This window comes from Manacus vitellinus, unplaced genomic scaffold (assembly GCF_001715985.3).
Source record: "Manacus vitellinus isolate BGI_N305 unplaced genomic scaffold, ASM171598v3 scaffold_11_pilon, whole genome shotgun sequence".
In the NCBI taxonomy this organism is placed as follows: domain Eukaryota; kingdom Metazoa; phylum Chordata; class Aves; order Passeriformes; family Pipridae; genus Manacus; species Manacus vitellinus.
This window is the reverse complement of record NW_021938895.1, coordinates 840,852-856,206: the sequence shown is the minus strand read 5'-3', so window position 1 is coordinate 856,206 and position 15,355 is coordinate 840,852. Positions and strand designations below refer to the sequence as shown.

General features: G+C 43.5%; 1 protein-coding gene across 5 annotated transcripts in view; it reads left to right on the top strand.

Moving 5' to 3' along the window:
* The first annotated feature begins 308 nt into the window (after nucleotides 1-308).
* Nucleotides 309-15,355, top strand: part of TFAP2B (transcription factor AP-2 beta) — a 32,095-nt gene continuing 17,048 nt past the window's right edge. For 2 of the 5 annotated variants that reach the window (XM_018088737.2, XM_018088736.2), the window contains exons 1-4: nucleotides 309-481; nucleotides 4,253-4,279; nucleotides 5,509-5,967; nucleotides 11,047-11,107. In XM_018088737.2, coding sequence (XP_017944226.1) covers nucleotides 401-481; nucleotides 4,253-4,279; nucleotides 5,509-5,967; nucleotides 11,047-11,107 — 628 coding nt within the window. In that variant the 5' untranslated portion in view covers nucleotides 309-400. The remainder of the gene's footprint in view (nucleotides 482-4,252; nucleotides 4,280-5,508; nucleotides 5,968-11,046; nucleotides 11,108-15,355) is intronic. The other 3 variants (XM_029965841.1, XM_018088734.2, XM_008921523.3) reach the window with 3 other exon arrangements.

Genomic DNA, 15,355 nt, shown 5'->3' with positions numbered 1-15,355 from the left:
ATATATAATTTACATACCTAAATGTGGCAATTAATATGTCTATACGTGGAAAAAAAGTTGTCCGTTTAGAGATTTATGCGTGTATATGTGCATGTATGTGTAGTCTGTGTATGTGCAACTCTGTATATGTATATATTTTATATGCTGCATATAAGTCTCTAATGTGTATATGTCTATATCTAGTCGCATATATGTCTGTAGCTATATGTAACTATGTAACAGATAATGTTTTTTACTATCCCATTGAGGTAGACTTGTGCAGCCTATTGTTTCAGACAACAGATATAAGTTGCGATGGAAGAGGAACGTCGGATTTGGTGTCTGTCCCCCATTTCCAATTATAGATGGATCATTACAGACAGAGAAGTACTGAGAATCCAGACATCTGCTCTTCACATGAATGCACTCACCTCCTAGAGAACAGCCTGCCATCATGCTCTGGAAACTGGTTGAAAATGTCAAGTATGAAGATATCTATGAGGTGAGTATATAACATGCATATAAGTAAGAGAGTATATGTATATTTAAATATACATCTAGTATATAGATACAGGCATGACTTTATAATACATATATATCTCTGCATATACATCTAGGCAGAAATAGAGACATACACCAACACACACAAGTATAGAGACGGGAAACCAAGAGTAAATGCTTAAATGCTTATTTATTTGCATATTTGTATTCAGCATACCAAGTCTTAAACTTTTTTTTTTTTTCATGGAAAAGCTGTTTGATGCGATTTAAAACATCAAAGAAATGATCTGGGGATTGGAATGAGGCAACTTAAAGGCAAGAGTTTGATTGTTTAGACCTCTAATTAGATATAATTCGATTAAATATGGACAAATGTCGAGAAAAAAAAAAGAAAATAGAAGAAAAACACAATCTGGTATTCAGGGACCGGATGCATTTCATTCTTTTATTTTTTATTTTGCAATTCCAAGCTAAGCTCAGCCTGAATGTGGATTTTTTTATTTATTTTTTTTTGTTCCCTTTTCTTGTTTTCAGAATCGGATACGTTTTTTACGACTTTTTGTGCCTCTATAGCAATAGATAAGATGTGCATGTATACATATACTCTCATTAATTAAGCGGCACATACATTCTCGCACGTATGTGAGCACACGCACCCGAACCGATACAGTCAAAGGCAGCTCCGCACAGTCCGCGGGCACGAAAAGTTGTGAGCTTTATTCAGACCTTATTTTCGAGGTCAAAAAGCAAACCAAGGGTGGTGGGGGGTTAAAAATCACAGCTCAAACACCGCGAAACCTTTCTTAATTTTTCACGGTTTCCTGAGCCGGATCTTTCCCAAACGGGCTGCGGGAGTGTTATTTCTTGTAAGTTAAACCAGCGTGCGGGATTCGCTCAGAAGCGGGGTTGGGGAAATACGTGTATGTAAGTGAGGAATGGTACTCCATAAAATCTTTTTTTTTTCATAATTTTTATTTTTTAATTGAGGGGAAGGCATTGGCTCGGCGGTCTCGGAGGTGTGGGGGGGTGATTTTCAGAAGGGAGCAATCCGCCAGCTCCAGAGCGGGAGCTGCTCCGTGGGGAGGTGGCCGGGAAGAAACCGGGGACTGGGAAAGAGCCGGGGACAGGGCAGGGACTGGGGAGCGGACAGGGGTCGGGGAGGGACTGGGAACTGAGGAGGGACCAGGCGGCCGACAGGGACCCGGCAGGGACCGGGCAGGGACTGGTCAGAGACTGGGCAGGGACTGGGCAGGGGCTGGGCAGGGGCTGGAGATCGAGCAGGGACCGGGGATCGAGAAGGGACCGGGGACCAAATAGGGGCCGGGGAGGGACTGGGCACTGAGCAGGGACCAGGGAGTGCACAGGGGCTGGGCAGGAACCGGGCAGGGGCTGGGCAGGGGCTGGGAATCGAACAGGTATGGGGGACCCGGCAGGGACTGGGTACCGGACCAGGCACAGGGCATTGAGCGCGGGGCTGGGTACTGGGCAGGGGCTGGGCAGGGACCGGCTAGGGGACGTGTCCTGGGCAAGGGGGACGACAGGGGACGGGACAGGGGACGGACAGGGGCCGAACAGGGCTCAGGGTACCGGGCAGCGGCCGTAGCCCCTCCAGGGAAGCACCGTCGGGGCCGCCCCGTCCCCGCATCCCTCCCCTCCGGCACTTACAGAGGGGAAACTCCCGGGAAAAGCGGAGAAAGAGATCGAGGGGAAGGTACAGCTCCGGCTATTCCCGGCCGGAGGAAGGACGGGATGGAGGGAATCTGGGAGGGGATCCGGCAGCCGCACGGAAGAAATGTCTCCTTTCCCAAAAGCTGCCGTCAGGATAATTATCCTTGGCAAAACCCGGCATCTGCAGAACGAGCGCAGAACGAGCACGTGTGTGTGTGTGTGTGTGTGTGTGTGAGAGAGAGAGTGTGTGTGTGAGTGTGTGTCGGTCCCCGTGTGTGTGTCCCCGTGTGTCCCCAGCCCGTGGAGCCCTCTCTGCTTTTCCCTCCCCATCCCCAGGCACAGCCCGGCCATTGTCTCTGCCCGCAGCAGCAGGCGACAAAACATCTCCCCTCCCCGGCTGCCGAGGTCGGGGATGAGGGGTTTTATTCCACCCTCCTTTTCAGAGGGGTTTTTAAAAGCACTATGAATTGACGGACACTCGTGTTTGTAGGTTGCCGTGGGAGAGAAGCGGAGTTGGGGGAGCGATTAGGGGGGATTTGGCTGCGGGCTGGGTATTCCCGAACTTGGGGGTGCGCTCCGAGGCATCTTGTATCGTGCAGCATTAGAAAAAAAAAAAATCGTTGTCGATTTTTTTTTTTTAAAGCGCTGAAACCCTCCAGATTTACCTTAAAAAATATTTCCCTCTCTTCTTTCCGATTTATAATTAACAACACGATGGTAGAGGCGTCTCAGCCACTTAAAATGAATCTGTTCTTAAAACAAAAGTGTGTGTGTGCGTGTATGTGCGGGGGGGGAGGCTGCTCTGGGAAGTGTGAGCCTATTTAGGAAGGAACGTAAGTTGAACTTTAACAGAAATGGCAGACAGTCCAGTTGAACGGGTTCCTGCAACATCAAAAAGGTTTTATATCGCCCCTGGCTTTGCCTCAAAACTATAAATTTACTATCCTTTAAAATTCACTCCATACATTTCGCATTTGGGTGAAAATCGGGAGATCTATGTACATTTATACTTTTTTTTCGTATCGAGTTGTAGAAATAGGATTTAGGAAAAAAAATGAGCCAAATAACGTAGATTCAAGTATTTATTTGCCTATTGCGAATAAATACGATCTGTAACACGCACCAGAAGGGCTTAATCTTCGCTGTAAATAGGCATCTATTACAGCGACTGCACAGATCTTCTTCCATTTCTTTAAAAATAACAACGAAAAAAAGGATTATAAAAGCCTCTTTTTCTTCATTATTTGTTAAAAAAAAAAAAAAACAACAACAAACTAAAAGAACAAAAACACCAAAGGCAATCAATTCCTCGTATTAAGAATGTATAATTAAATATATATTTAAAGAAAAAAAAAGGAATATGCTTTTCTTCTTCGCCTCTAGCATTGCTTCATCTCACTTCCTTGCTCCAGCTCAGCAGTGTCTACTTTCCGCATCTTCCTCCTCTCGAGTTAATTGAAGTTCTGCCTCTTCCTTGCTAAACTTTTTCCCCCCTCTCCCTCTCCCCAAACTCTGCCTCTGCCAGCCCCCCTCGTCTGATTACATCTAGTAATTCTCCACTGAATGAACGTCATTTACAATAGTAGGGGAGCTCTCGAGCTGGCTGCCAGCTTCACGCTCCATTTGGTCCTGCATTCTCCCTTTAAAGTAGTCGTGTAATATTAATAGTCATGAATATCAATTATTATGAGGCGGTGTAGAGAAGGAAAGGGAGGAAGGGGTAGAGGAGCAGTCTGAGCCTAGCCTTGGGTTGAAGAGGATTGTATTTGGGAGCTCAAAGGCAAAAAAAAAAAAAAGAAAAGAAAAGAAAAGAAAAAAACAACAAAAAAAAGGAGGAAAAAAAACTGAGAGGGAGGGGTAAATCATATATGTAGATAGAGGTTTCCAGGCTCGGTTTTGGGCATTTTTTTTTTTTTTTTTTTTTTTTTTTTTTTTTTTTAACCTCTGTTTTTTTTTTTTGATGGATAGACTTCGAAATATCTCAAGCTGTTCTCCTGTGTCCAACACGTCCCTGTGCAGATCTCCTTGATATTTTTCCCTCCAGTTATTAGTATTATCACCATTATTTTATTTTTAGCTATTACAAGACTTTTTTTATTTCCAGATGTTAGTCCACACCTATTCCGCCATGGTGAGTTTGGATCCATGTTGTACTAGAATTGCATGTTCTCTCTCTCTCTCTCGATCTGTTGTCTCTCTCTCTCCCTCTCTCTCTCTTTTTAAACGCCTTTGGCTTGGTAATTTAGCACAATAATTGGAGGAGGCTTGCAGCTGCTTCTCCCTTTTTGCATTGTGTGTTCCCGATTTGAGCGAGGGGAGTCTGGGGGGAGAGTAGGGGGAAAAAGAACTTTTTTTCCTTTTTTTTTTTTTTTTAACCATGTGTGCCACTGCTTGTGGGGGTTTGAGCTGCACTTTGTGGAATAGATATTTTTGTTGTTTACTTTAGCCTCGCAGCTTCAGTGCGAGGGAGTTGGACAAAACTCCTCTCCCACCTTTTCTCTGAAACCTCTACACATTCCCCCCCCCCGTCCCCTCCACACACCCCAAAGACTTTTCATTACAATTAACCCCCACCCCATACTCCGGAATACAATACTGCAAAAGGAAACAAAAGACACTGGAAGTTGCTGCAGAAATCATAGCGACTGGATTTGTTCAATGCCGACGTTTCATTTTTATTTTGTTTGATTTTTTTTTAAAATTTATTTTTTAAGAAGTAGACTCTCTTTAAGCAAAGATCCCGCGTGGGTTTTATTTAGAGTTTCTTTTTTTTTTTTTTTCCCCACGTCCTTTTTTTGCACAACTTCTCACCTCGGAGTCCTCCGAGAAGTGCAACTTTCTTTTTGGGCTTTTCCACGTGAAAATGGGTTGGTGATTTTGAGGACTTCAGCAGTGGGAATAAACAAACGTTTGGAAACTTTAGGCAGGGGAAAGAGTGGGTTGTTTGGATGGATGGGTGGTGTGAGGCTCTTAATTTTTATTTATTTATTTATTTATTTATTTTACCTTTGGTTTGATTTGGGGGTCTGTGGATGGAGAATTGTATTACTGGTCTGAAACTGCAGATCATATATGCATACGGAGCACTAGTCCTACAGTTTTAATTTTGACATTTAGCAATTCTCCCTCACACCCCCCGCCCCCTTCCCCCTTCTTGATGGTTACCGGGAACAGACACAATGTGGGTACGAAACACTGTAACATTTCTAATACGTGGCAGGGGAAAGGGGCACATCTGAATTCCAGTTTCCAACTGTTTACGGTTTTATTTTATTTTATTTTGGGATGGGTTTTGCTCCTTTCATTTTTTTTTTAAAGGTCTTCTTTTTTGTTGTTGTTTTTATGTCATTCCGCCTGTAGGACCGGCATGATGGAGTGCCCAGCCACAGTTCCAGGCTGTCCCAGCTGGGATCCGTCTCGCAGGGACCCTACTCCAGCGCTCCTCCGCTCTCTCACACCCCATCCTCGGATTTCCAGCCGCCTTATTTCCCACCCCCCTACCAGCCTCTTCCTTACCACCAAAGCCAGGACCCTTACTCCCATGTCAATGACCCCTACTCCCTAAACCCCTTGCATCAGCCCCAGCAGCACCCCTGGGGACAGAGGCAGAGGCAAGAGGTGGGATCAGAAACCGGGTCACTGCTGCCACAGCCTCGGGCCGCCCTGCCCCAGCTCTCGGGACTGGACCCCAGGCGGGACTACCACTCAGTAAGGAGGCCAGATGTCCTCCTGCACTCAGCTCACCATGGCCTTGACTCCGGCATGGGGGACAGCCTTTCTCTGCATGGCATCGGACACCCAGGGATGGAGGAGGTCCAGGTAAGGCACCGCGTTCCTTTCTCCCGGGCAATGCATCTGGAGCCCCCATGCCTGGGCTGGGAATGATCAGTGAGGGATTTCCAGCGATATTGCTGTGGGTTGCCATTCTTTTTTTCCGTTCTGGGATTATAACTGTGGTACTCCCCCTCCCTCTCCCTCTATTTTTCTATATTTTTTTTTTATAAGAGAATTTATTTCCTTGCTGTCACGCACAGGCTGTGCTCTATAAACCCTCCCCTACATGGCAAGCCAGCAGAGTGCAGGGGGAAGGCGGACATGCTGCTCCAAATATTCCACGTGTTTCAAAAGCTGGCAGAGTTCAAGCCTGGCTTTTCAAATTCCAGTTATTTCCCATGCAATCTCAGCTTCCACCCCCTTCCCCCCCCAACCAATTTCCTGCCGTTCAGGGATTTTGATGAAACTGTCGAATTACTACATTTTTCGTCCGGGAGGGAGGCAAAATATAAACAAAACCCAAACCCAAAGCAATAACTGGTAATCAGAAACAAGTCCGGTGTCCATGCCCCCCGCTCCCTCCTTATTTTTTTAAGTGTAGTTGGGTAAGGTAGCACTGATTTTAAATAGTTTTATTCTCTCTTTTGGGTAACAAAGGAGTTTCGCCGGGCTCAAAGCACGGTATTTCCCAGCTTTCTTCCATCCCACGCGAAACTCATCATCACGTGTTATTTCCTAAAAACAGAAAGGCCCTTAACAGCTTCGGTGCTGGGCTGCTTTGCACCTTGCTGGAGCTGGGCATGCACAGCCCGTGGGGACCCCCGAGCCCGAGGCTGAAGCCTCCAGGGGCCAAGTCCTGCATTAGTCTTTACTAATCGGGATTTTGGGGGTTCCCTTCCATTCTTTTTAGTTGTTTTTTTTTTTTTTTTCCCAGAATTTCTATATCATATTTTATATATATATATATACACACACATATGTGTATATGACACATGTATTTAGTCTTGGAATAAATAAAGAAAAGAATCATTGGATGAAATACGGACTACAAAGTTACAGAAAGGGAAAAAGAAAGGAAAAAAGAGGAGCCTGGGAAGAAAAAAAGTAGCCGTGAAAAAGGATGTGCTGGACATTATAGGAATCAGCGGCAGGGAAGCGGAGGGGATGTATTGCTTTGGCTTGTGGCTTGGCTTGTTTTAGGGCTTCACGGGAAAATCCCCGGTCTTTGCTGGGTCGAGATGCTTTAGAAATAGAAAGGTTTTGCTGTTTGGATTTGCTCCTGCCTCCGAGCTCAGTGACCGTCGGGTCGCTGGTTCCTGCAGGTTTCCAAGGTGGCTTTGAGACCTGGGGGCAACCCCTGACCCCCACGGGCGCGATGCGCAAGTCTCGTCTCGCATTCCTGGCTCAGACAAGCTGGTCTGCAAGTCAAGGCGAGTTTTACCTCTGTGAATGCGGGAAGGAGATCGCTCTCCTTTCTCTCTGCAGCCGATAGGCGTTAAATGCTGTTTGTGCTTTGATATTTACACTTTCCCCGAAGAAAAGACGACAACTGTTGTATTTTTGTGAGAAAAAAAAGAGAAAAAACAGAAAAGAGGGAAGGTAAAGGAAAGAGGTAAAAAGGAGAGAAGAAAAAGATAAAACGCAGAAAAAAAAAAAAAGGTAGAGGAAGGGGAGAGGGAAAGAAATGGAAAGATATGGAAAGATATGGAAAGGAAGAGAGACAGACGTAAAGAAGGAAAAAAAGGAAAGAAAGAGCAGAAATAAAAGGGAAAGAGGAGCTCAAATGAAGCAGCTCTCCATCCCTTTTCCAATAAAACATCCCTTCTGCAGACAGGGCACAATGCTGACGGCAATTGCCTCCCCTCGATGCCTCCGAGCGCAGCGGTGACGACCCGCGGCCATCCCCGACCTGCTCGCCCGGGCTGGCCGGGCCGGGGGGTGGGATGGGGTGGGATCGGGGTAGGATGGGGCAGGTGAAGCTGTGGACCAGCAGAGCTGGAGTCCTTGTTTTGGGGGACTGAGACAACAGGAAATTAAACAGACCCTTTATTTCTGTAAGTTTGGTCTCAGGTTGGGGGGAGGAGGGTGTCCCAGGGAGAAACACATGAAGGAAGAGGTGTCCAACTGCAAGTCAACACAGGCAGGAGGGAAAGCAGCCCAGAACTCGCTTCTACCGCTCAGCATTTTCTATTCTTGTCCCTCCACTAGTGACAGATGAAATTGGGCAGTTTTCCATCCTGATATTCAGTATGGATTTATTCTAGATTCGAGGAATCCATTCTAGCTACAGGGATTTTTATTTAGACCACATATACTTATTATCCGCCATCACTAGATAGAATTTCCAGGAAGGATTTCAAGTATTATTTTCTTAATAGTCCAGAAAGCTGAACCGATATCTAGATATACAGTTGGATAAAGATGTTTCTCTTTGCTTTAGCTTATGCATGTCTTATCAAATATGTGCCATGAGGATGGGCTGGGCTGAGGAGGAGACAGAGAAAGAGAGTGCGTGACAGAAAGAAACAGTTGTTATTTTATAAACACCAAATCCAGGCCATGTGTGAGCCATTGTCCAGGGCTAGAATTAAGTGATTGTAACATGATAGCGCTCTGTTATTGTAAACAGGACATATTGTATTGCTATTGCTGCCCCTTTCGAGAGGAATTTTCAATCTGCGATTTACAGCCTTCAGACAGGGAACAGAGAAGCCAAGACCCACTTATTGAAAAAAATTTGCATCATCTAATAGGGACTATGAAAAAAAAATAAAAATCCACCATCGCAACCCCAGATATTTTTTTCTCCCCATCGGCTGGGCAAAAGTAGGGCTATAATAGTAAAAGATACAATGAAGGAAATATTCAGACTCTTTGAAGGAAAATAAAGGCTGGATTTTTCAGGTTTTCTCTCAGATATGTCCATAGCTGTTGAATAATGTGATTATAGATAGTATTCAGGAAGCTCCATGCTATCAGATTATTGGAGGAGGGAAGGGAAGGGAATCTTCCCCTCCAGATTTTCCAAGTACATCTGGAAACTCATCACCTTTCCCCTCCCTGCACACACACCTCCGCTCCTCCTCCTCACTCACGCTGCTACTACGTGCCAGCTAGAGACAAGGAAAGTTAAGTTGCACCAAAACACCCAAGTCTCTTATAAAGTAACCCCTGGTATCACTTTTAACTAAAGAAGTCTAGTAATTAAAAGTCTGAGTTGTTTTTCCACGTTTCCGCATGCAGTCCTAATTAAATCTTTACGATCCTCTCTGTGACTATTAACTGCCAGCATGCTGAGCGAATATCCTGTACAAAAACCCAGCAGGAGGGCGTAATTAGATAGAAAATCAGACAGGAGTCTTCTCATTAACTACAACAACTAACCCACGTTGCTGATGGAGCGAGCGGAGTGCATGCACACGCATAAAGGGTGTGCACAACCATCGACTCCAGAGATAGGGCGAGATCAGGAGGAAAGATGGAAAAAAAATTAAAGGGAAGGTGGTGTTTCATGTTTACCTCCAATTCTGTGCCATCGAGGTGCGCCACGCTGCACTCCAGCAGGCTGCAGGATTTGCTCATCATCCCTCGTCGGGAGCTGCTCAGGGAAAGGAGGGAAGACTTTGTAATTTTATTTTGTGCCCTTTAGGTATGTAGCCTATTGATTATGAGAGAGAGACACAGCCATACCCAAACACATCACATAAGGCAACCCTCTGCGTGTGTGTGTAGGCTCGTTGGAGGGTGTATTCAAGGAAAATGAAAGGAAAGCTCTCGTAGAAAATATTGTTCGGTCACGTTTTGGGGAGATGTAATTTTCTCCTAAATCATATTCCATCTGGAATGTCTCCGCTGAGCACAGAGATGGAGATAAGGGCTAGATCCGGATAAGCTCAGCCTCTCGGTGTAGCAAAGATAAAGTTAAAATAATAGTGACGAAAATCATTGCTTTGCTGTGAAGGTGTTTTCCTTATCAAGAAAAAATGTGACAACAACCCAAACATACAATAACATCGAAAACCCTAAACCCTAAATAATAATGAGAAAAAATAAAATAATAAAGTCAAGAAACTCACAGGTCCCTCCTTTCTCTAGAATCGACCCTAAAATGGAACCTGTCGGAATTCTGCAGTAAATTACTCTTAAGACATCTCATCTCTTTGGGAGATGATTTTACTCTACCGGACGCAGATTCAGCGGTAGTTTTAGTTGTTTGGGGTTTTTTTTATATATATATATATATATCCCACTTTCGTGTTGAGAAATGAAACGCAAGATTTGCTGTGTCCTCTGTGCCCGTCTTTGTTCTCTTCCCTGCCAAAGAAGTTAATGCCGTAATAACAGGTGTGCTCCTCAGCGGGCTGAAAAGAAGGGGGAAAGTGTGAAAACACGGCTTTGAAATCGGGACCTTTTTTCCTAGGCGATCAATTTGGTGGTTCATACTTTTGATAATGTATATTCCCGCTCCTCCCTCCCCGTCCCCACTAATTCAGGACATGGAAGCAACCTCGAGAGCTGTAAATCTCTTTCTGCCCGTCCCCTGTACAATGTGGGCGTTGCGCTGCGCTCCGAAAGGCTCAGGCTTTAATTAAAAGTCCATAATGTAAACTATGATATATAAAAAGTAAATGGCCCTTGAATTATTAAGATGTAGCAGGGTTAAACAAACAAACAAAAAACAAAAAGAAGAAGGAGGAGGGGAAGGAAAGGGGAGGGAGCATTTAAGTTGTCCTTAATCGTGTTCATTTATGTCATGCAATAGATCTTGCAGATGTTGCCAAATTGCCACATTTTCAAAGGAAGAAATATAAAGCTTTATGGAATGCAAAGAAGTCTATGTGATATCTATGTTTTATAAGATAACAAAACCACTATTGCGCCCCATATGCTTCACACCTCTTTTTGTTTTATTAGAAGACTATATAATTTGTAAGAATTTCATTTTCTTCTCGATTTGGGGAAATAATAATAGCAACAATAATAATAGTAAAAGAAAAATTCTCCCTCCCCTAGTGAATTAATATAAATGGAAATAACAGGAACTCCAGTTTGGAATGACATGATTTATGTACGTGATTCTTTAATATCCAGTCAATTTGAATAGTGATGTTTTTATATCCACAGTCAGTTGAAGATGCCAATAACAGCGGTATGAACTTATTGGACCAGTCTGTCATTAAAAAAGGTATGGATTATTCCAACAAGCTAGACAAACTTTTACTGTGTAGCAATATCTTCATGATATATTTTGACTTTGGGGCAATTAATTTCTCCGGGAAGCAGGAATACATGGCAGCAAGATGAATAGTTGATTGGATCAGCAGATAGAGCGAGGGGATAAGATATGTGAACAGAAAAGTTTATATCCCCGCCTCCCCCGTCCTTCAAAGGGTTTAGTGACACAAATGCTCTCTAATGGAGCACCCCATGCTCGAATGCAGTTTCCATGGGCCCTCCTCTCCTCTTTTCCCCCCTCACCTCGAGAGTCTTCGATGGGAACCCCTTGGCTTTTAATAGAGGAAGGTGGTTGATTCCCTTTGGGGCTTAAATGCATTTCACAGGCGAATAAAACGTGGAGAGAAAGAGATGCCCATGGAAAGGCAGCCCCGGCCCCCTTCCCTGCTTCCTCCAAGATTCCTCCCTTCCCCCTTCCTCCAAGGTTCCCCCCTTCCCCATGCCCATTTTTTACATCTTTCTACATATGCACCCATGATTTAGTGTAACTGCAGAATCACCCCATACTGTTAAAGGGAATGTGATATTAACAAATGTTTGCAGTCTCTTGTACAGCTGTAAGCAAAATAATTAACTAATTAAACTAATTAAATGTAATTACAATAACTCATTTTGGGCGTATTGCAGCTGCTTAATTTTTTTACATTTCTCTGACAGTCCCTGGAAGATGCTCGGCGATTAGTGTTGTGTTATGCTGATAGACATTAAACAGATCACACGCTGCAAATGGAGGGAAAGCTATCTTTAATTATCTAAGGAGTTTCTATTTCTAGATTCAATTTTAAGTACCAGAGATGAGGCTTAGAAATGCTGTCCCTTATGCTTACTATCAGCAGCACTTATCTCCAGGACCTTGTTATTTGTCAAATGCTCACAAATGGTTTAATAGCGATGATCTTGTAGGATGTAAAGCAAAATAACGCGGAGGGTGTTTGCTTAAAACGTGTTGAAGGCAGCACGAGGTCCTTCCGTGTATTTATGGTTTGTTTTGCTGTTTGCTTGGTTTTTTGTTTTTGTTTTTGTTTTTGTTTTTTTTAATTTAAATCTTCATGTACGGTCTCTCTTTCACACACATGATCAAGGTCTAGTTGTTTGAGGGAGGACAGATGAAAACTTGAAGACCCTTTGGCAGCACCATTTATGACTATTGGTTGAAAAGTCGAAGGTTTTTTGGTTTTTTTGGTTGGTTGCTTAGTTGTTTGTTTGTTTGTTTTTCTTTTTTTAAGAAACAAAGTTACCTTTAAAAAGGAAAAAAAAAAGATTTCTACTGTTTTGGTTCAGTTTGAATGTTTAATGGAGTATCTACTCAGGGTCTGTAACCTGATGGTTTCTGGTTGTATTTTTAACCTTTTTTTTTCCTCACTCTCCTCCCCCTTCCCCACCCCCACTTGACACCTCATACATGATGTTGTCTCTTGTGTGTATTTGATTAATTGGTGCTTGATTTGTGGTCGAGAGACTCCTTCCCAGTGTTGTTCCCCGCTGGTTTTTCACAGAATACACAGTTCAAAATACTTTTTTTTTTTTTTTTTTAAACGCGCACACGTCTCTGCCTCTCCCTCCTTCAGCTGACGAGGACAGCAGAGACATTCCACGTGTGTTCTCGGTGGTACAGTTAGAGAGCGAGTAGCACTAGAATGTGAATATCAATAATTCTATGGATCAGGTATAGATTTTTATATGTGTAAGGTATATATATTTAGGTGTGCTTTTTATATGTGGGCATTGCAACGGCCCCAGGTCGAGCAGCTGCCTCCTAAAGAGACCCAGTCTCGTCTATATGGGATTACATGTGCCTATTTGCAGCCAGAAGAAGAGATACTCTGAGTTTACACATGATGAGCAGGAGACATATGCACTTCAGAAATTAGGTTACTAAAAAAGACCCTGAGATGTGTTTGCAACTGTTTAAAAGTCACTGCAGCAGCGTTTTCTTCCTTAGAAGTAATGCTGAGCTCTAAGAGACTTCCTAGCATAAAGGAATATTGTATTTTCTCGCCCAGCGATTTTCCTGGGTGCCGAGGAAGAGAAATGGGTAATAAATAGCAGGTCACACTTGTGGCAGTCAATATTTAATCAGGACGAGAGAAGGAGCAACACAGAGAGTGCTCAGTATCAATTTCGCTTTGTTCCCTGCACTTTGTAGCTGTGAGGATGTACTTTGAAGGAAGAATAAGTTATTTAAACTCTGTGAGTCGTTATTGCAGGCAGATGGCACAGATAGATAGAGAGACAGAAAGGTATTGACTGATTTTTGTCCACTGGAACATTCCCGTGATACATATTTGCCAGTCGAGGCTTGGAGGGGGTCTACTTCACCAAATCCTGGTTTAGTGCCTAAAATTCTTTAATTACAAGGCAGTAGGAGAAGTATGATGGAGACTTAGAGTCTAAACTTAATTATATCACCCAGACTGTGTCTGTTCATGGTCTTTCAGGCCTGCAGAGGGAATTATCTATCTATGCAAAAGCTTTGCCAAATTATTAAGGAAATTATATAGGGATTCATACACGGCTATTGATTTATCTCACGTATCGATCCCCCACAATAGATTACACACACCCAGCCTCTTGTTATGTTTGCTATCTGAGCTTACTTGACATTTCTGAAGTAATTTAGTTAAGAGGAAATGAGTTGTTCCCAGTAGAGAGAGCAAACGAGTGGAGTGAAGGTAGCCAGCGTGATAAATGGCTCTTTCATTTGGAGATCTCCAGAGCTCGTTTAAGGCTAATTTTCTGTATTAGCCCCCTTTGAGCTATTAATGCAATAGGCAGGGACCGTGGCCCCTCGTCTCTTAGCTGCCCCATTAGAGCGAGCATTAAGCTACCAAGCCTGAACTCCACCGTGGTCGTGGTGGTGGTGGCGGGGAAATAATGAAAGGTGCTTTTTAAACTCCCCTAATCTAAACTGGCAGAGGGTGGTTAATACGATTTGAAGGGGGCTGGTCAATGAACAATCAATAAACTAATAATGAGAAGGATGCGGTACATTAACAGCCTAAAAATGCAACGAGACATTAAAAAATCATCGTTAACTCCTAGTTCCATTAAGATTTGGGTGGTGGAAGTGGGAGGGAGGGAGCCAGATAAATCATCGAGATGATAATAATGATCACCAAGAGCATTAATATCAGTTATAACTAAGCTTTCAGAGCTTACCGGCTGCACGTTTGGAGGCCTTTCCCTCGATTTCTGCTGAAATGAAGGGAAAGTTTTCCATGTGTCAGGAATAAAAGATAGAGCTCCCTTGTCAAGTGCTCATCTGAAATCTGCTTGGCACCGACTGTGGTGAAAGAAGTTGTCCTCTTGCAAAATCTTTCGTGGCCCAAGTCCCGAGTTAATTTTTTGTGACTCTGGGGCACAGTCAGAGTCTTAAAATTATTCTGATGTATTTATTTACTGTCAACTCTTTCTGACGATCGCCTGCACACTCACACCTGATTTAGCATGAAAGGCCATTTTAACTCGAACACCTTAATTCGTGGTCTCCTTGCAAACACACTCTATTGTTCCCACTACTTTGGGGAAACATATGAAAGAAGGTATCCTAACCTTTTGCTTTTAACTCTAAATAACACGACATGACTTTCCTCCCCACCTCTTGAAGTTTAGGATAAATGATTAACTGAAAACCACTCTGGCCCCAGCTTTTCAGGTGATAGATCTGGGAATCGGAGATGGTGCTTTGCTGCCACTCAGCTTCGTGCTCATTCCTGGATTACCCACTGAACCTTGGGATCCCCTTTAATTGAATGCAAAACAATTTCGAGGGAATACGTTTCACTTTGAAATTTAGTCCCGGCTTGCAGAGGAAAGGGACTGCGGTTGGAGGAGAGGGGAGGGAGGAGAGGAGGAGACGAGGGGGACAGGAGGAAATGGGAGATGAACACACACTTTCCGTATTTGTTCATTAAAATTAAAATAAGATCCGGGTCTTTTAGATCCAGCGTGTAAGACGCTGCTCCAGACTTTTTAGACTTGGCCACTGAGTCAGATCAAATCACCAGTTACAGCAAAGTCCTGTTGTTATACTGGACAAAGAATTTTCTACTCATTTCAGGACCAGTAGGCAGATTAAAAAAAAATGAAAGAATTTAACAGCTGATCAATAATTAATTTGTCCATGGTGTTTGTTAGTAAGAAATATAAGAAACATTTCCTCTGATTGATTATTTGATTGATTGACTGATTGACTATC